Source organism: Nerophis ophidion, linkage group LG10, assembly GCF_033978795.1.
Source record: "Nerophis ophidion isolate RoL-2023_Sa linkage group LG10, RoL_Noph_v1.0, whole genome shotgun sequence".
Classification (NCBI taxonomy): Eukaryota; Metazoa; Chordata; class Actinopteri; order Syngnathiformes; family Syngnathidae; genus Nerophis; species Nerophis ophidion.
In genome coordinates this window covers 68261314-68281439 of record NC_084620.1, presented here as the reverse complement: position 1 = coordinate 68281439, position 20126 = coordinate 68261314, and the positions used below count along the sequence as shown (strand labels likewise).

At 40.2% G+C, this 20126-nt stretch overlaps 1 protein-coding gene across 4 annotated transcripts in view; it reads right to left on the bottom strand.

Moving 5' to 3' along the window:
• ahcyl2b (adenosylhomocysteinase like 2b) overlaps positions 1-20126 on the bottom strand; it is an 80724-nt gene that overhangs the window by 18477 nt on the left and 42121 nt on the right. For 2 of the 4 annotated variants that reach the window (XM_061914540.1, XM_061914539.1), the window contains exons 2-11: positions 18302-18410; positions 13199-13327; positions 7669-7769; positions 7497-7599; positions 7316-7410; positions 5956-6062; positions 5515-5631; positions 5380-5443; positions 2203-2291; positions 2051-2121 (exon numbers count right to left, since the gene is read on the bottom strand). In XM_061914540.1, coding sequence (XP_061770524.1) covers positions 2051-2121; positions 2203-2291; positions 5380-5443; positions 5515-5631; positions 5956-6062; positions 7316-7410; positions 7497-7599; positions 7669-7769; positions 13199-13327; positions 18302-18410 — 985 coding nt within the window. Of the gene's footprint in view, positions 1-2050; positions 2122-2202; positions 2292-5379; positions 5444-5514; positions 5632-5955; positions 6063-7315; positions 7411-7496; positions 7600-7668; positions 7770-13198; positions 13343-18301; positions 18411-20126 lie in introns of all 4 variants that reach the window. The other 2 variants (XM_061914537.1, XM_061914538.1) reach the window with 1 other exon arrangement.

The following is a 20126-nucleotide window of genomic DNA, read 5'->3' as shown; positions in this document are numbered from 1 at the left end:
CTACTACTCTGCTAGCATGTCAGCAGACTGGGGTAGATCCTGCTGAAATCCTCTGTATTGAATGAATACAGAATCCTTTTGAATGGGAAAAATATCGTTTTTGAATCGAGAATCGAATCGGAAAAAAATTGATATATTATCGAATCGTGACCCCAAAAATCGATATTGAATCGAATCCCCCCCCTCCCTGCGTGGTTGAGGTGGGCGGGGTTTGGTGCTCGCGGGGTGTATAACATAGTCAGTGGATGCAAAGGATTCTGGGTATTTGTTGTGTTGCGTTTATGTTGTCTTACTGTGAGGATTTTCTCCCGAAATGTGTTTGTCATTCTTCTTTTGTGTGGGTTCACAATGTAGCGCATATTAGTAGGAGTGTTAAAGTTGTTTATATCACAACCGTCAGTGTACTCTGTGTCACCCAGTATGCCTTCCAGTAGTGTGCGTGCATCTGCGGAAGCCCTCTCACAACATGTTGCTGGACTGGCAAGCAGTTTGTACATGTTGTAGAAGGTGTTTAAGGCAACGGCTTCATAGCATGCCCTTATTCTTGTCATCTGGGTGACCACCAGCAGATATTGGCGAGAATAGTTGCGGCTCCCATTGTCTTCCTCTTTTTGTGAAACGGGTCGAAATGGCTCTTTGAGTGGTAAAGGTTGCCGACCCCTGATCTAAAGGATGCATAACGTAACCCCAGCCTCTACTGTAGCATCTATTCTATGTGCCTTGTAATGCGGGGCGCCTTATATATTAGTGATTCCCAAAGCTCAAAAAAAATCTGCGGGCTATAGAGCTTTTTCATTTCGGGCTCCAGTACTCTGGAATGCCCTCCCGGTAACAGTTCGAGATGCCACCTCAGTAGAAGCATTTAAGTCTCACCTTAAAACTCATTTGTATACTCTAGCCTTTAAATAGACTCCCTTTTTAGACCAGTTGATCTGCCGTTTCTTTTCTTTTTCTTCTATGTCCCACTCTCCTTTGTGGAGGGGGTCTGGTCCGGTCCGGTGGCCATGTACTGCTTGCCTGTGTATCGGCTGGGGACATCTCTGCGCTGCTGATCCGCCGCCGCTTGGGATGGTTTCCTGCTGGCTCCGCTGTGAACGGGACTCTCGCTGCTGTGTTGGATCCGCTTTGGACTAGACTCTCGCGACTGTGTTGGACCCATTATGGATTGAACTTTCACAGTATCATGTTAGACATCCATTGCTTTCCTCTTTTCCAAGGTTCTCATAGTCATTGTCACCGACGTCCCACTGGGTCATTATTGTCACCGATGTCCCACTGGGTGTGAGTTTTCCTTGCCCTTATGTGGGCCTACCGAGGATGTCGTAGTGGTTTGTGCAGCCCTTTGAGACACTAGTGATTTAGGGCTATATAAGTAAACATTGATTGATTGATTGATTGATATATGAAAAAAGTTTTAAAATAGGCTAATCATTGAAGGAGCGCCTTATAGTGCGGAAAATACGGTAATAAAAAATTATTCTGCGGCCTGGTGGTTGGGGACCATTGCTGTAGAGAACGCTAGTTCTTTATAATAAACAAAATTAGACTAATAGTGAAAGGAGAAATCCGGCCCCCCGGTTCTTAGTTTTCTGGAAACGTGGTCCTTAAAACAACTGAGTTGAATATTCCTGATGTGCAACTTTAGTAAAAGGATTTCTATGCCGCTGACTCACTATCCTTCTGAGAGCACCAATGAGAGAACACAGCTTATTGGAAGTGATGACATATTGTTGTATTAATAACTCAGGACTCATTTCCGGCATCAATCGACATTATTCAGACCACTGCAGCTTCACCCTCAAGACATCGCAATTACCGTTCAGCTTATGAGTAGCATTAAGGCAATGAAGCAGACGCACATGTAATTATCATTTCTAATTAGGCGTTGAGGACTTCCACAAGTTATTTTAGTACAATATCAGCTTTTAATTGTGCACTACTAGAAGTGTTACTTGAAGAGTAACACTTACATTAAGAGTACAAGCAACAGACGAGTCACAAATAAGCACATGTTGTACAAACAGGAAGTGAGGTGTCTGCGGGTGGATACCTGTGCAGGTGATGACAATGTCCACTTGTCTTATGACTTCATTGAGCTTGACCAGCCGGAAGCCGTCCATGCTGTCGTAGAGATGGGAAGATATCAAAAATGAGGGTTGGTGTTGAGGTCTTAAACAGAGAAGTGACAGGGCTGAGTCTCACCAAGCCTGCAAGGCACAGATGGGGTCGATCTCTGTGACGTAGACGATGGAGCCCATTGCTTTGAGGGCAGCGCAGCAGCCTTTCCCCACCTGAGCAAACATAAAAGGAAGTTGACTTTTTAATGATGTTCTAGCTGTAATATGTGCCCCGAGAGCAGTGGTTGTGTACATGCTGTGGCCCGCTACCTAACCTCATAGTCTAATCTGCACATCCTGGGCTGTTCATAGTTTACACATGCTCACATTTCAAAGTCATAATATATTTAAAGGTAAAGATAAAGTCGCAATGATAGTCACACACACACTAGGTGTGGTGAAATTATCCTCTGCATTTGACCCATCCCCATGTTCACCACGTGAGCAGCAGCAGTGGGCGCGCCTGGGAATCATTTTGGTGATTTAAAGGGGAACATTATCACCAAACCTATGTAAGCGTCAATATATACCTTGATGTTGCAGGAAAAAAGACCATGTATTTTTTTAACCGATTTCCGAACACTAAATGGGTGAATTTTGGCAAAATTAAACACCTTTCTGTTTATCGGTCTTTTAGCGATGATGTCAGAACGTGACGTCACCGAGGTAATACACCCGCCATTTTCATTTTCACATTACAAACTTCCTGATTATGTTATACACCACGCGAGGACCAATCCCCCCCCCCCCCCCCCCCCCCACCACTACCGCCCCCCTTCCCTGCGTGGTTTAGGTGGGCAGGGTTTGGTGCTCGCGGGGTGTATAACAGTCAGGAAGTGTCATGGATGGAAAGGATTCTGGGTATTTGTTGTGTTGCGTTTATGTTGTCTTACTGTGAGGACGTTATCAGCACCACTGTCTAATTCCAATCAATGCAAGTCATCAGAATCAGGTAATACACCAACTTATATTCTTGTCTTCGTGAAAGGAAGGAATCTATGTGTGTTAAACATGCTTGTATTATCATTAAACACCATTAACTTGTTAACAAAAATGTCTCTTTCATAAATAAATAAATATAAATTATAAATAGGAATGAGGTAGATCTCCTCGACTTGGTCAATTGAAAAGTAGCTCGCCTGCAGAAAAAGTGTGAGCGCCCCTGCCATACAGTGTATGAACGATTCGATTCCAAGGTTAATATTTGTTGATGGACATCTACTCCGCATTTAGTACCATGGTGAATTATTGCAATGACGTCAATTAAGTCTCGCTCGGTCATCAACCCTCGCTGTTGGCCAGCAGTGACGTAAGGCAAATGCGACAAATGTTTTTTACTTTCAAAAAATGCCAACATACGCTATGTTCGGCCTTGCTTGTGCTCGTCTTTTTTTCGCATGTCTTTATTAGGAAGAATACAATATAGAAAACTGGGTTTTGGCGAACTATGCAAGTGATGGTGCATCAGCGTGTTTCATTGTACGTTTGTGTTTAAAGCCAATATTTATGTGCAGTAGCAAACCACCAGTGTCATTATAATGAAAATCATTATCCACGCTAATTACTTACATTTGTACGCTTCTCTGAGTTTCTGTTCTAACATCGTTCTCAATAGTGTAGGGAGGTCTGCGAGCTCACTTTGCTTCAAGGGAGGTACTTCAAACTTCCTCCCTAACTCACGGACAATTCAAACGCCTCTTGGTTAACATGAATGTGCAAAACAAAGGAGGGAGGGCAAAAACAAGGACGCAGGAAAGGTACTCGAATTGAGCCCTAATTTGTCCAAGCTAAGTCTATGAGTATAAACTGATGAAAACTGCTAGTATGAGAGGCCAAACAGCTTCTAAGACAACTGATCAAGTGAACGCCTCGAAAATAACAATAACCTGATAGATGAGAACAGCCATAGGCGCAGTCACCTTCAAATATAAAAAAAAAGCACATTCTATAACAGTGACATGCTTCCAGTATTTTCTCAATTTTAAAACAAATATCCTCTAAGGCAGTGGTTCTCAAATGGGGGTACTTGAAGCTATGCCAAGGGGTACGTGAGATTTTTAAAAAATATTCTAAAAATAGCAACAATTCAGAAATCCTTTATTGAATAATACTTCCACAAAATATGAATGTAAGTTCATAAACTGTGAAAAGAAATGCAACAATGCAATATTTAGTGTTGACAGCTAGATTTTTTGAGGACATGTTCCATAAATACTCATGTTAAAGATTTCTTTTTTTGTGAAGAAATGTTTAGAATTAAGTTCATGAATCCAGATTAATTTTTGTGGTTGGTGCACTATTTGTAAGTGTATATTGTGTTTTTTATGTTGATTTAATAAAAAAAAAATATATATTTTTTTTAAATAAAAAATTATTCTGCGGCCCGGTACCAATCGGCCCGGTGGTTGGGGACCACTGCTCTAAGGCGTTCAATTAAAAAGGCAAAGACATGACAAATATATTTATTTTCCACGAGTCAAGTTCTAGCCAAAGAATTGACTGGGGGGTGGGACTCTCGGGACAAGGATGGGTAGTGACGTGTGTTGTCGAATTATGGTTATGATTTGAGTTTATTTCGTATAAGCATACAATTACGACATGATGCATCACAATTCGAAAGAGATGAAAGAGGAAAAGAAAGCTGCCGGGAAAAAAAAGCAAGACACGGAAATTGAACCCGATACACAACAACGTTGCATTTTGTAAAATAAAGAAATACAAACTGAGACTCTGTCTGAGCCGCCATTACTTGGGATGTTACAATATTGATGGACGGCACAGCACGGAGACAGTCCACAGTGTTGACCTTGCGTATTTTGCAGGTAATTATTTGGCAGGCAGCCATAACCCTCGTAATGTTTTAAAGATGAACTATCGATTGATTGCTCGTCTCGTGCGACACCCGGTCCATGTATTTACGTCTATTTGTCTCCAGTTACGCAAGTAACTCCCTTCACGGACAACGCTGGCTTTCATTATGTTTTTAAAGACAAAAACGGCTTATGTGTCCACACTCAACAAACCTAAAGATTCACAACTGAACCCAATCGAGTGAGGGGGCTCGAACGGGCTATCCGGTCGCATCGGTTTATCGTTACCAACTCTAAAAGCTACATACACACAAGACAGTGTGTTCCCATCAAAATCCTGGCAACAAAGCAAGGTTTTGGCGAACAAAATTCTACCTCTGAGACATAATTAAAATTGCTTTAATATTGATAAAACATCCTTACTGTAACCATTGTGTTAGGGAACATCTTACCTCTCCATATCCACACACCACCACTTGCTTGCCTCCAAACATGACATCAGTGGTCCTCTTCAAGCTGAAAACAGTAACATTTAACAGTACAACCAAGGCAAGATTGTTGAGGGAAACTTTCTTTGACTTTCATACCCGTCTAGGATGGACTCCCTGCAGCAGTAGAGGTTGTCAAACTTCTGCTTGGTCACAGAGTCGTTGACATTCATGGCAGGGACACACAGCTTCCCTGCCTTGGATAGCTGGTAGAGCCTGCGAATACGAAAGCACAAGAATGCTATAAATCATACAGTAGTTGCACAAGGTGATTAAGCAGTGATGCATATAAATCTATTATAATGTCATGGAAACAAACACTTCTACAATCATGTATTACTGCAATGCTGCAATTGCATAACCACAGAAGGAATTTTCACCACTAGATGGCGATGTTGCTACACTAGAAAGAATGACAACAGATTTACTCTTTAAAAATACCGCATTAAAAGACCTTGTACAAATATTCCTAAAACATATTCCATGCTTTTGACTCTCTTTTTTGAGGTTATTGTGCTTTCTTACTTCAGCAAGTCCTACCTGTGCACACCAGTAACACTCTCCTCCACAATGCCCTTGATCTTCTTGAACATGTTGGGGTATTTTTTGTAGATCCAGTGAGTCAAGTCTCCGCCGTCATCCAAAATCTGTAGACAAAGGAAACCAAATTCTTCCATTTTGAATATGTTTGAAGGCCTACTGAAATGAGATTTTCTTATTTAAACGGGGATAGCAGGTCCATTCTATGTGTCATAATTGATCATTTCGCGATATTGCCATATTTTTACTGAAAGGATTTAGTAGAGAACATCGACAATAAAGTTTGCAACTTTTGGTCGCTAATAAAAAAGCCTTGCCTGTACCGGAAGTAGCAGACAATGTGCGCGTGACGTCACCGGTGTGAGGGCTCCTCACATCCTCACATTGTTAATAATGTGAGCCACCAGCAGTAAGAGCAATTCGGACCGAGAAAGCGACGATTTCCCCATTAATTTGAGCGAGGATGAAAGATTGGTGGACGAGGAAAGTTACAGTGAAGCACAAATTTTTTTTAAAAAGGCGATAGCTCCAGGCGGCGGCAGTGGGAGAGTTTCAGATGTAATTAAACACGTTTATTAGGATAATTCTGGAAAATCCCTTATCTGCTTATTGTGTTAATAGTATTTTAGTGAGATTATAAAGTCATACCTGAAAGTCGAATGACTGCGGTGAACGCCAGTGTCTCAGAGAAGCCGAGGAGCCAAGATCACAGCTGCCTTTTTGTCGCGTAATCCACTCAAGTCTCCGGTAAGAGCCGACTTAATATCACAATTTTCCCATCCAAAAACTTTCTGGTTGACGTAGAGAAACATGTTCGCTTGACCGCTCTGTGTTAAAGCTTCACAAAAAACAAAGAAACACTGGCTGTGTTTCGGTGCTAAAGACAGCTGCAATACACTGCTTTCCACCAACAGCATTCTTTTTTGACGTCTCCATTATTAATTGAACAAATTGCAAAAGATTCAGCAACACAGAAGTCTAAAATACTGTGAAATTGCGTGATGAAAAGAGACGACTTTTAGCCGTAAGTGGTGCTGGGCTAATATGTCCCCTCCAACCAATTACGTCACGAACACGCGTCATCATTCCGCGACGTTTTCAACAGGAAACTCCGCGGGAAATTTAAAATTGGAATTTGGTAAACTAAACCGGCCTTATTGGCATGTGTTGTAATGTTAAGATTTCATCATTGATATATAAACTATTAGACTGCGTGGTCTGTAATAGTGGCTTTCAGTAGGCCTTTAATTGCTCTATTACCCTTCCTTCCATTGGCAAACAACCACCTATCATTTAAAATCTATTGACTCCAACAGAGAGGGAAGAGCAAAGTGTTTTTTGGCATGCTTAAGTGGACTACCATGTTGGGCTGCCAGCCCTCCACGTTGACACAGCGATCGATGCACCACCAGAAGTCGTCCTCGGACTCGCCTTTCCATGCAAACACACTGAAACCTGTACAGAGAAGACAGGAAGTGCTCCATAGCTGTGCAGCAGAAAAAAATAACAGAGGAAGGAGAGAAAACAATTTGGTCTCTGACCTCCTTCTGCCAGGGCAGCTGCCACTTCATTTTGGGTGGAGTAGATGTTACAGGCAGCCCATCTGCACTGAGCCCCCAGAGCTGACAGAGTCTCCATCAACACCTGAAGGCAAGGACCAATTAAGTGAAAATGCTTTGATTTCACTGAATGGACTTTGCAAGCTCTACTCACAGCAGTCTGGGCGGTGATGTGGGTGCAGCCCACCACCTTGGCACCAGCCAAGGGTTTCTCGCCCTGGGCTCGCTTCCTCAGAGCCATGAGGGATGGCATCTCTGGAGGAGGTAGCACAAGTGGATGAAAGGACTTTGCTAGTTAATACTTCATGGCTAATTCATCAAGTCATCCAGCAGAAGGAGACGATACTAAAAAGGTGTTGATAGTTCAACCACAGTCTAGGGTAGTACGGTATACGGCAGGGGACACCAGGTCGCCCGTAAGGACCAGATGAGTCGCCCTCTGGCCTGTTCTAAAAATAGCTCAAATAGCAGCACTTACCAGTGAGCTGCCCCTATCTTTTAAATTGTATTTATTTACTAGTAAGCAGGTCTCGCTTTGCTCAACATTTTTAATTCTAAGAGAGACAAAACTCAAATAGAATTTGAAAATCCAAGAAAATATTTTAAAGACTTGGTCTTCACTTGTTTAAATAAATTCTTTAATTTTTTTACTTTGCCTCTTAAAACTTTCAGAAAGACAATTTTAGAGAAAAAAATACAAACTTAAAAATGATTTTAGGATATTTAAAACACATATACCTTTTTACCTTTTAAATTCCTTCCTCTTCTTTCCTGACAATTTAAATCAATGTTCAAGTAAAAAAAAATGTTTATTGTAAAGAATAATAAATTTAATCTAATTCTTCATTTTAGCTTCTGTTTTTTCGGCGAAGAATATTTGTGAAATATTTCTTCAAACTTATTATGATTGAAATTCAAAAACAATATTCTGGCAAATCTACAAAATCTGTAGAATCAAATTTAAATCTTATTTCAAAGTCTTTTGAAATTATTTTTAAATTTTTGTTCTGGAAAATCTAGAAGAAATAATGATTTGTCTTCGTTAGAAGTATAGCTTGGTCCAATTTGTTATATATTCTAACAAAATGCAGATTGGATTATAACTTATCTAAAACATGTCATCATAACTAAAATGTATATTAATCAGGAAAAATTACTAATGATGTTCCATAAATTCTTTTTTAAATTTTTTCAAAAATATTCGAATTAGCTAGTTTTTCTCTTCTTTTTTCGGTTGAATCTTGAATTTTAAAGAGTCTAAATTGAAGATAAACTATGTTTCAAAATATTTTTTTTCCTGTTTTCTCCTCTTTTAAACCGTTCAATTAAGTGTTTTTTCCATCATTTATTCTGTACAAAAAAACCTTCAATAAAAGGAAAAAAATGTACGACGGTATGACAGACAGAAATACCCTTTTTTATATAAATAGATTTATTTATTAAAGGTAAATTGAGCAAATTGGCTATTTCTGGCAATTTTTTTAAGTGTGTATCAAACTGGGAGCCCTTCGCATTAATCAGTACCCAAGAAGTAGCTCTTGCTTTCAAAAAGGTTGGTGACCCCTGGTAAACGGGTACTAATAAAGTACAGCGGTGCTAATGAATAATAATAAAAAATAAATAATTAAAAAAAAAAACTTCTATACTGCCTTGGAAAAATACCGGTAGGTGTTTTTTTTTTTTTTCACAAACGTGTTGATGTTGCTGGTAACATGAGTTGAGGAGCATGTCAAGTCAATACAGCAGAAACAGAAAAGAGAGCATGGACGTATTTTGGCTTAATAACTAACGATAAAAGTGAAGCTGTAAACACTGAAGACAGTTAGCGGCTAATGTCCATCCACAGTTTTTTAGCTACTTCTAAATAACTAATCCTCGCCTCAAAAGGTGACAGATAAACTTTGTTTCTTACTAGCACCATTCCTGCATGATGAAGAATAGCTAAACATGCTTCACAATCTCTACACACCGTAGGTGGATACAAAGGCTAACCGCTAAAAACAAGCGAGCGCTCCTGAATGTAAACAAAAAGGTGGATCTATACAAACATTGACTGTAAGGATACCAAGTATAAGAGCCGTATATAGTGGATACTACAATGATTACACCAATATTTTTTATGATCACAAAATCTTGGTAATTTTTTTATTGTTTATAAACTCAGAAAATACGCGGTTGTGATCAAAATTATTCAACCCCCACACAATTTTGGTGTTTTAGCAAGTTGGACATTTATTCCGTATTTTGTTTATAGTCATATCAAATAAAGATGTGTCAAATAGACAAATGCAACTTAAATTGTAACACTGTATTTTACAAAATACCAAACAAGGACATTTTTCTTAATATCTCATTGACAAAATGATTCAACCCCCTAGTTCCATGCATCTTTAGTACTTAGTAGAACACCCTTTGGCAGTAATGACATCCTTCAAAGGTGATACATAAGCGGACACAAGCTTCTTGCAACCATCTACAGGTATTTTAGCCCATTCCTCTTGGGCAAAGGCCTCCAGTTCATTCATATTCTTGGGCTTGCGTGGTGCAACTGCCTTCTTCAAGTCCCACCACAGCTTTTCTAGAGGATTTAGGTCTGGCGACTGTGAAGGCCACTCCAGAGTCTTCCAGCCCTTCTTCTGCAACCACTCTGATGTTGATTTGGAAGTATGCTTGGGATCCTTGTCCTGTTGGAAGGTCCAACGTCTCCCAAGCCTCAGCTTTGTCACTGACTTCATGACATTTGCAGCTAATATATCCTGCTAGGAAATACAATTCATAATGCCTTGAACGCGCTGGAGATTCCCGGTACCTGAGGCAGAGAAACAGCCCCAGAGCATGATTGACCCCCCACCATGCTTAACAGTAGGCAAGGTGTTCTTCTCTTTGTAAGCTTCATTTTTTCTCCTCCAGACATAACGTTGATTCATAGGCCCAAAGAGTTCCAGTTTTGTCTCATCACTCCATAGAACAGTTTCCCAAAACCTTTGGGGTTTGTCCAGATGACTTTGGCATACTGGAGTCTATTTTCTTGTGCCTGGTAGTCAGAAGTGGGGTGCGCCTGGGAGTTCTGGCATGGAGCCCTTCATCTCTTAGTGCGCGCCTTATTGTCTGGGACGAAACCTGCGTTCCCCCCTCTGCAATGTCCTGTTGTAGTTCCTCAGCTGTTACCCCGGGGGTTTTCACCACTGTACGCTTCAAATACCGGACAGCAGTTACACAGCATCCTCTTTCTACCACGCCCAGGTAGTGTTTCCACTGTGCCTTCAGCTTTAAACTTGCAAATTATGCTCCCAACTGTGTCTCTTGGAATGTGTAATGTCTTTGCTATTTTCTTATATCCATATCCTTTCTTATGAAGATAAATTACCTCCTCTATTGACTTCTTTGACCACTCCCTGGACTTCACCATGTTGCAAATACACCATAGACCATCTACAAGAAGCTGAGCGTCACAGTCTTTTTCAATCAGCTAAACTGTTGCTCGTTATGGTTCTAATCACATCTACAGGGGTTTTTAACACCTGATTGAAAAGACCTTATTCAAATTCTGTTCTTAAGAGTTATGATCTTCAAAAGGTTGAATAATTTTGTAAATTACATATTAAGAGAAATGACACTGTTTGGTATGTTACAAAATATAATGTAATTCAAGTTGCATTTGTCTATTTGACACATCTTTATTTGATATGACTATAAACAAAATACGGAAAAAATGTCCAACTTGCTAAAACACCATAATTGTGTGGGGGTTGAATAATTTTGATCACAACTGTATGACCAATGGTGTAACTTCTTAGTAATGGATTAATACGCAAATTTATGAAAAGTAGCCAAACAACAGATGTATAAGTACTTATCACATTTGAAGACAGCATATGTTGAAATAGAAAGTAACCAGATATTAATCGTAAATGAAAGTAGTTAATAATCCATCCACCCATTTTCGACTGCTTGTCCTCATAATTTTGACAAAATAGGAGCGAAAATGACAATATGTTACTGCATACATCAGCATCCAAATTAGGAGGCTTTGCTTACCACAACTAAAAGAGAAGTTGTCTAGTACATTCAATATGGTATTTTATGCCGACATTTATCTTTGATTGCATTAAGAAATATATGTTTAATGTATAATAAGGTTTTCTGTTAAAATAAAGTCAATAAGGCCATCCTTTGAGGGCTTATTTTGAAAAGTATATGAAAAAGTTGGGCAGCTCGGTGACAGAGGGGTTAGTGCCTCTGCCTCACAATACGAAGGCCCTGAGTAGTCAGGGTTCAATCCCAGGCTCGGGATCTTTCTGTGTGGAGTTTGCATGCTCCGGGTACTCCGGCTTCCTCCCACTTCCAAAGACATGCACCTGGGGATAGGTTGATTGGCAACACTAAATTGGCCCTAGTGTGTGAATGTTGTCTATCTGTGTTGACCCAGCGATGAAGTGGCAACTTGTCCAGGGTGTACACCACCTTCCGCCCGATTGAAGCTGAGATAGGCACCAGCGCCCCCCGCAACCCAAAAGGCAGGGGTGCCCACACTTTTTCTGCAGGCGAGCTACTTTTCAATTGACCAACTCGAGGGGATCTACCTCATTTATATATATCATTTATATTTATTTATTTATGAAAGAGACATTTTTGTAAACAAGTTAAATGTGTTTAATGATAATACAAGCATGTGTAACACATATAGATGTCTTTCTTTCACAAAGACAAGAATATAAGTTGGTGTATTACCTGATTCTGATGACTTGCATTGATTGGAATCAGACAGTAATGATGATAACGCCCACATTTTCAAATGGAGGAGAAAAAAAGTTGTCCTTTCTGTACAATACCACATGAAAGTGGTTGGTTTTTGGCATCTAATTCATCCAGCTTCCATACACTTTACAAGAAAAACATTGGCGGCAAATTCCGTAGCTTGCTTGATTGACATTCACGGCACCAGAGGGTCTTGTGAGATGACGCTGGCTGCTGCCAGTTCATTATTATGAAAAAATGACAGAGAGGAAGGCGAGAAACACTTTTTATTTCAACAGACTTTCGCGCCGTCCCTTCCGTCAAAACTCTAAAGGCCGACTGCACATTTCCTATCTTCACAATAAAAGCCCTGCTTCATGCTGCCTGCGCTAACAAAATAAGAGTCTCGGAAAGCTGGCGTGCACAAGTGATGTGCACGCCAGCTTTCTGAGGGATCGCTTGTGCACGCCAGTTTTCCCAGACTCTGTATTTAGTTAGCGCAGGCAGCATGAAGCAGGGCTTTTATTGTGAAGATAGGAAATGTGCAGTCGGCCTTTAGAGTTTTGACGGAAGGTACGGCGCGAGAGTCTGTTGAAATAAAAAGTGTTTCTCGCCTTCCTCTCGGTCATATTTTCATAATAATGATCTTGCAGCAGCCAGCGTCATCTCACAAGACCCTCCGGTACCGTGAATGTCATTTAAGTGACGTCTTGGTGAAGATTGATGATCACTCATTTTTAGGTCTATTTTTTTTAAAAGCCCGGCTGGAGATCAACTGACACACCCCCTGCGGTCGACTGGTAGCTCGCGATCGACGTAATGGGCACCCCTGCCCAAAGGGAATAAGCAGTAGAAAATGGATGGATATTAAAAAGTATTGAAATACATTTTGTAGCGATACCAAAACATTAGTATCGGGACAACACTACCACAGACTAATAACAAACCTTGCTCCGCTATTTCAATCTCTCGTCGTCCGAAGTCGGCCTGCTTGATGTTTTTGATACAGAAGTCGCTGTTGCCCTTTGAGTTTTTCTGCTGTTTGTCCCGGGGAGACGTCTCATCGTCGGAGCTGTCTGTGTATGACGCCGCTGACGTGAACAAAACACACAAGCAGTTTTGTCAGCAAAAAGTGGTCGCCTTGACTTGCAAGAATGAATCAACTGATCAGGAGGTGTGTCCCAAGACTTTCGTTGAAATGATGACACACGGGTGTGCTTTGAGGCGCCAGCGACCCACGGCAGTTAACAAGTGTTGTAAAAGAACACCATGTACTGTGCCAAGAAGCAAAAGGGTGGAGGAGGGTTTGGTGGGGGCTTAAAATAAAAAGTCATCCATCTGTACAGACAGAAAGGAAGGGTGGGGTGGGGGTGTGACAATGAACTGAGCTGCTCTTAAATAAGGGTCAAGAGGATGACAGTACCGTCACTTGGAAAAGGACATTGAGACACAGTCAGAGATGGCGTGAGAGAAACCTGTAATAAGAAAGACATTCAAAACTGAAAGGAAGACAGACTCTGTGGTCCCTTCAAAGGTTTCTTGTTCCCATTGGGTTGAGTTTTTTCTTGCCCTGATGTGAGATCTGAGCTGAGGATGCCATTGTGGCTTGTGCAGCCCTTTGAGACATTTGTTATTAAGGGCTATACAAGTAAACTTTGATTGATTCATTGGTTGACTCTGGAAATCCACCTGAAAAAGACAGGCTGTCCTATTTTCAAAGTCGTATTAGGGGGATGTTGTATTTATACATGCAAATCAACAAATAGCGCACAACGACTTGTCTGTAAGCAGGCTCACAGACATTTTAAAAAGTATCGATCCATAATCGATTTGTTTATCCAGCGCTAGTAGGCACGCACCCCTGCACGAAACGACACACATCCATAAAACCATACGTTCATTTTCTGTTGTTAAATACAATTTAAAAACATAAGATGTTGCACATTTCTTACCACACAAACCAATAAGCTCCATTTTAACTGTCCAAACATATACACTTGAGTTTTGCGTCATGGTCAGTGATGTAAATTACATGAGGATGTCTTTCCGTGAAATTATAAATAAATAAATAAATGGGTTGTACTTGTATAGCGCTTTTCTACCTTCAAGGTACTCAAAGCGCTTTGACACTACTTCCACATTTACCCATTCACACACACATTCACACACTGATGGAGGGAGCTGCCATGCAAGGCGCCAACCAGCACCCATCAGGAGCAAGGGTGAAGTGTCTTGCTCAGGACACAACGGACGTGACGAGGTTGGTACTAGGTGGGATTTGAACCAGGGACCCTCGGGTTGCGCATGACCACTCTCCCACTGCGCCACGCCGTGGAATCATATATTACAAATTTAATACTTTCATAGCTAGAGCGTTAAAAAAACCTCTTTACGACCTTTTAAATAAGGTTTTACACATTATGTGAGATCCCCAGACATGCAATAACACCCTTTAGTCACCTTTACACTTTTTTAATCCTATATAGCATGGGTGTCAAACTGGCCAAATTTGGCCCGCCGTGTAATTTCATTTGGCCCTTGAGGCAATATCAATACAACATTCGAGCTGGCCCGCTGGTATTATACACCCCTCCGCTGTAACACCGCAAATTCTCATACTTGCCAACCCTCCCCATTTTCCCGGGAGACTCCCGAAGTTCAGTGCCCCTCCTGAAAATCTCCCGAGCCATCCATTTTCCCCAATTTCTCCTGATTTCCACCCGGACAACAATATTGGGGGCGGACCTTAAAGGCACTGCCTTTAGCGTCCTCCACAACCTGTCGTCCACGTCCGCTGTTCCTCCATACAAACAGCGTGCCGGCCCAGTCACATAATATATGCGGCTTTTACATACAGACACAATTAAATGCAATGCATACTTGGTCAACAGCCGAGGGTGGCCGTATGAACAACTTCAACACTGTTACAAATATGCACCACACTGTCAACCCACACTAAACAAGAATGACAAACACATTTCAGGATATCATCCGAAACACCGTAACACAGGATGAACACAACAGAACAAATAACCATAACCCCTTGCAGCACTAACTCTTCCGGGACGCAACAATATACACCCCCCTACCCCCAACCCCGCCCACCTAAACCCCCCATGCACTTTCTCTTGCCACTTCAAGGCTTGAATGTTTGATACATTCCTTATTATTTTATTTTCAAATGTATTATTAGCCTGTTGAAAAAGTTTATTTTGATAATTACCTCAGAAGACTGCAAATACAAAAGAGGCATTGAATTTTTATTTAAAATTTTTTTATATGCCATTGATATTTTTTTATTATTATTATTATTATCGGAAACTTGATTTTGCATGTCACTTTAAAGTTATATAAGCCTTGCTTGTTCAATATTCATTGCCAAACTTGTTTGGGTCCCTTTTAAAAGATTCATTTGTTCAACTTGGCCCGCGACTTGGTTCAGTTTAAAATTTTGGCCCACTCTGTATTTAAATTTGACACCCCTGCTATATAGTAATGCTGTCTGAGGCTGAGCCAATCAGTGGCCACGACACTGAACAACAGGATCTGATCAGTTTGGTCTCATCTAGTGGCAAATACCACAGTAGTTAGGGCTGGATACCATTCACATTTGAACTGATACAAACCAATTCCGGCACCTGTCAATCAATATCATTACTCAAGGATACTCATTTTCGTGTTATTAAATATTGTTATTGATAATAAAAACATTTTTTATTGCAACATCTACAAAATGAGCTGATTACCAGTTGTTACAACTTGCCCAGTGGCCTTGTCGTTAGAGTGTCCGCCCTGAGATCGGTAGGTTGTGAGTTCAAACCCCGGCCGAGTCATACCAAAGACTATAAAAAAATGGGACCCATTACCTCCCTGCTTGGCACTCAGCATCATGGGTTGATTCCCGAGCGCGGACACCGCTGCTGCTCAATGTTCCCCTCACCTCCCAGGGGGTGAACAAGGGGTTGGGTCAAATGAAGAAGACAAATTTCATCACACCTAGTGTGTGTGTCAGACAATCATTGGTACTTTAACTTAACTTGTTTTATTGTGACATTTCTGAGTCTCAATTACAGTTGCAGGTCTAAAACGTTAGACGTTTAGTCTTCTGTTGCGCCCAAAAAGTGGTAATACTGTAAGTATAGTACTTATTTCAGACCATCTGTGTTTTATTGTGACATTTCTGAGTCTCAATTAGAGTTGCAGGTCTAAAACGTTAGACGTTTAGTCTTCTGTTGCGCCCAAAAAGTGATAATACTGTAAGTATTGTACTTATTGCAGACCAGCTGTTTGATTGCGACGTGCATCTTAGATGAAGTTCATTAACAAATTTGGAGATGTTGAATTCGGCATATAAAACTGCCAATGCTAATTAGTAGGGGAGTGGGAAAAAAATTGATTCGAATACTAATAGAATCAAACATGTGCGATTCAGAGTCGATTCTCATTGAAAAAAAAACCTGATTTTTATTTAATTTTATTTTTTATTTTTTTATCAATCCAACAAACCACTAAACAGCAATACCATAACAATGCAATCTAATTCCAAAACCAAACCTGATCCAGCAATACTCAGAACTGCAATAAACAGAGCAATTGAGAGGAGACACAAACACGACACAGAACAAACCAAAGTACTGAAACAAAAATGAATATTATTAACAACAGTATCAATATTAGTTATAATTTCCGCACAGCAGTGATTAAAAATCCCTCATTGACATTATCATTAGACATTTATAAAAATTAAAAAAAAAGAACAATAGTGTTACAGTGGCTTACACTTGCATGGCATCTCATAAGCTTGACAACACACTGTGTCCAATGTTTTCACAAAAATAAAATAAGTCATATTTTTGGTTCGTTTAATAGTTAAAAGAAACTATATTATTGCAATCAGTTGATTAAACATTGTCCTTTACAATTATAAAAGCTTTTTTAAAAAAAATCTACTACTCTGCTAGCATGTCAGCAGACTGGGGTAGATCCTGCTGAAATCCTATGAATTGAATGAATACAGAATCGTTTAGAATCGGAAAAATATCGTTTTTGAATCGAGAATCGAATCGAAAATTTTTTTATATATAATTGAATCGTGACCCCCAAGAATCGATATTGAATCGAATCGTGGGACACCCAAAGATTCACACCCCTACTAATTAGCAACATGTCAATAGCAAAGCCAATGTGTATTAGCGTCAAGCTAGGGCATTTTTGGAAAAGTGGAGCCTTACTTTACTTATGTTATGTTTTTTGAGTCAGTTGCTTTGTTGGCAACATTGCAACATTACCTTGAGGTAATTTGGCAGAGTCCGCTCTCAGTGCTGCTGGAGTGAACGGCAAGTGCTGAAGTGTGACGAGCCAACTGAGTCGGAAACTGGGTGTGATATCACGCGCAACCCAGGTACCAAAAAATGGCAGCGTTTGAGTTTACGTTAGTCGGTGCCCAGTAGGACCGGCGGAATTTGGTTGGCGCTAAAAAAACAAAAAAGTACGGGATCAGTATTCATCCATAACTGTAGTATTGATATTTTTAGTTCATTTAGACATTTCTATGCTTTAAAATGCTTCATTTGGGGTAAAAATGTTGTACAATATACTTAAAACAAAAATAAATAAATAAATCAGTGATGTGGTAAAACTAATATTTAAGGCGCAATGTAGTGAGGAACAACTGTATACGTACTTGTGAAGATGTACAGTATATAAGTAGCGCCATAAAATGGGTACAGTTACACTAGTTTTTGCAAAATGCTACTAAGTGAGATCAAGGACTGAAAATGCAAGGAATTCTATCAACAAAAAGTTCACCGTTGAAAACATTTGCTTAGTTCTGGCAACATTTGTATTTTTTCCCAGGGACATGATTTGTTCAATCGATAAATACAGAGTGCCCTACAATGTGATTCATGAGAATTAATCTGCTGCCCTTTCAAATACTTGAAGAGATTAGAGACATAAAACAAGAGTGGTCTCGGGGGGGAAGCGGTACCATCAGAGGAATTAGAACGGCTGCAGTGAGGCAAGTATGAGAAAGGACAAGAGGGGCTTACCTGAGCTGTAGCTGTCTGTGGACGACTGAGAAATGGAACGCGACAGAGAGCGGCGGCCGATCTTGGAGGGCCGCTTGTTGAACTCCTGCTTCTGGTCTGCGAACTGGATCTGTGGGTTGAGAGGGGACAGAGATCAGAACTAGCATTTAGCAACTAGCAAGAGAACTGTGCTAATGCAACTCTATTGACATTAGTCGCATTTAAGTGAGGTTAGGTCAATGGTCGTATAGGTAAGGTGCAATGATTCATCGACATAGCCGACAAAAACTAAAATGTCAACGACAAATTAATTTGTCAATAATAGTCGGTGATTTCATCACTTGTGTATTTCCGGACGGAAATGAACATGCGCAGGGAAGCCCGACCGGTGGTTATCAGAAACAGGAAGAGGAAAATGCTGATGGTAAAGGTATCGAACATATAGTAACATTTCACCCAATCTGGCGTCTTATGGCAGCATGTCTGTGATGCGGAAGCATTTAAGGCAGAGGCTTGCTGGACATCTCTGACTCTCCTTGGTAAGTTAGCTTGTTACCTATTTAGTAGGGCTGCGAATCCTTGGGTGTCCCACGATTCGATTCAATATCGATTCTTGGGGTCGCGATTCGATTATAAATCGATTTTTTTGATTCAACGCGATTCTTGATTCAAAAACGATATTTTCCGATTCAAAACGATTCTGTATTCATTCAAAACATAGGATTTCAGCAGGATCTACCCCAGTCTGCTGACATGCTAGCAGAGTAATAGATTTTTTGAAAAAGCTTTTATAATTGTATAGGACAATGTTTTATCAATTGATTGCAATAACGTAAATTTGTTTTAACTATTAAACGAACCAAAAATAGGCCTTATTTTATCTTTGTGAAAACATTGGACACAGTGTGTTGTCAAGCTTATGAGATGCCATGCAAGTGTAAGCCACTGTGACACTATTGTTCTTTTTTATTATTTTTATAAATGTCTAATGATAATGTCAATGAGGGATTTCTAATCACTGCTATGTTGAAATTATAACTAATATTGATACTGTTGTTGATAATATTCATTTTTGTTTCACTACTTTTGGTTTGTTCTGTGTTGTGTTTGTGTCTCCTCTCAATTGCTCTGTTTATTGCAATTCTGAGTGTTGCTGGGTCAGGTTTGGTTTTGGAATTGGATTGCATTGTTATGGTATTGCTGTGTATTGTTTTGTTGGATTGATTAAAAAAAAAAAAACATTAAAAAAAATAGATTTTTAAAAAATGAGAATAGATTCTGAATCGCACAACGTGAGAATCACGATTCAAATTCGAATCGATTTTTTCCCCACACCCCTACTATTTAGCTAACAACCGAGAAGGTTGTGTAAAATATCTTTAAAAGGGGAACTGCACTTTTTTGGAATTTTGCCTATCGTTCTTTTTTCTTGCTTCACTCTAACTTTCCTCATCCACAAATCTTTCATCCTCGCTCAAATTAAGGGGGACATCGTCGCATTCTCGGTCCGAATTGCTCTTACTGCTGGTGGCTCACATTATAAACAATATTCAGATGTGAGGAGCCCTCACACCGGTGACGTCACGCGCACATCGTCTGCTACTTCCGGTAAAGGCAAGGCTTTTTTATTAGCGACCAAAAGTTGTGAACTTTATCGTCGATGTTCTCTACTAAATCCTTTCAGCAAATATTTGGCAATATCGCAAAATGATCAAGTATGACACATAGAATGGACCTGCTATCCCCGTTTAAATAAGAAAATCTCATTTCAGTAGGCCTTTAACTATAATTTCAGCCAAAGTTTGCCAGCTAAACATTGTTTGTATACCTGTGTGCAGCTTTGTAA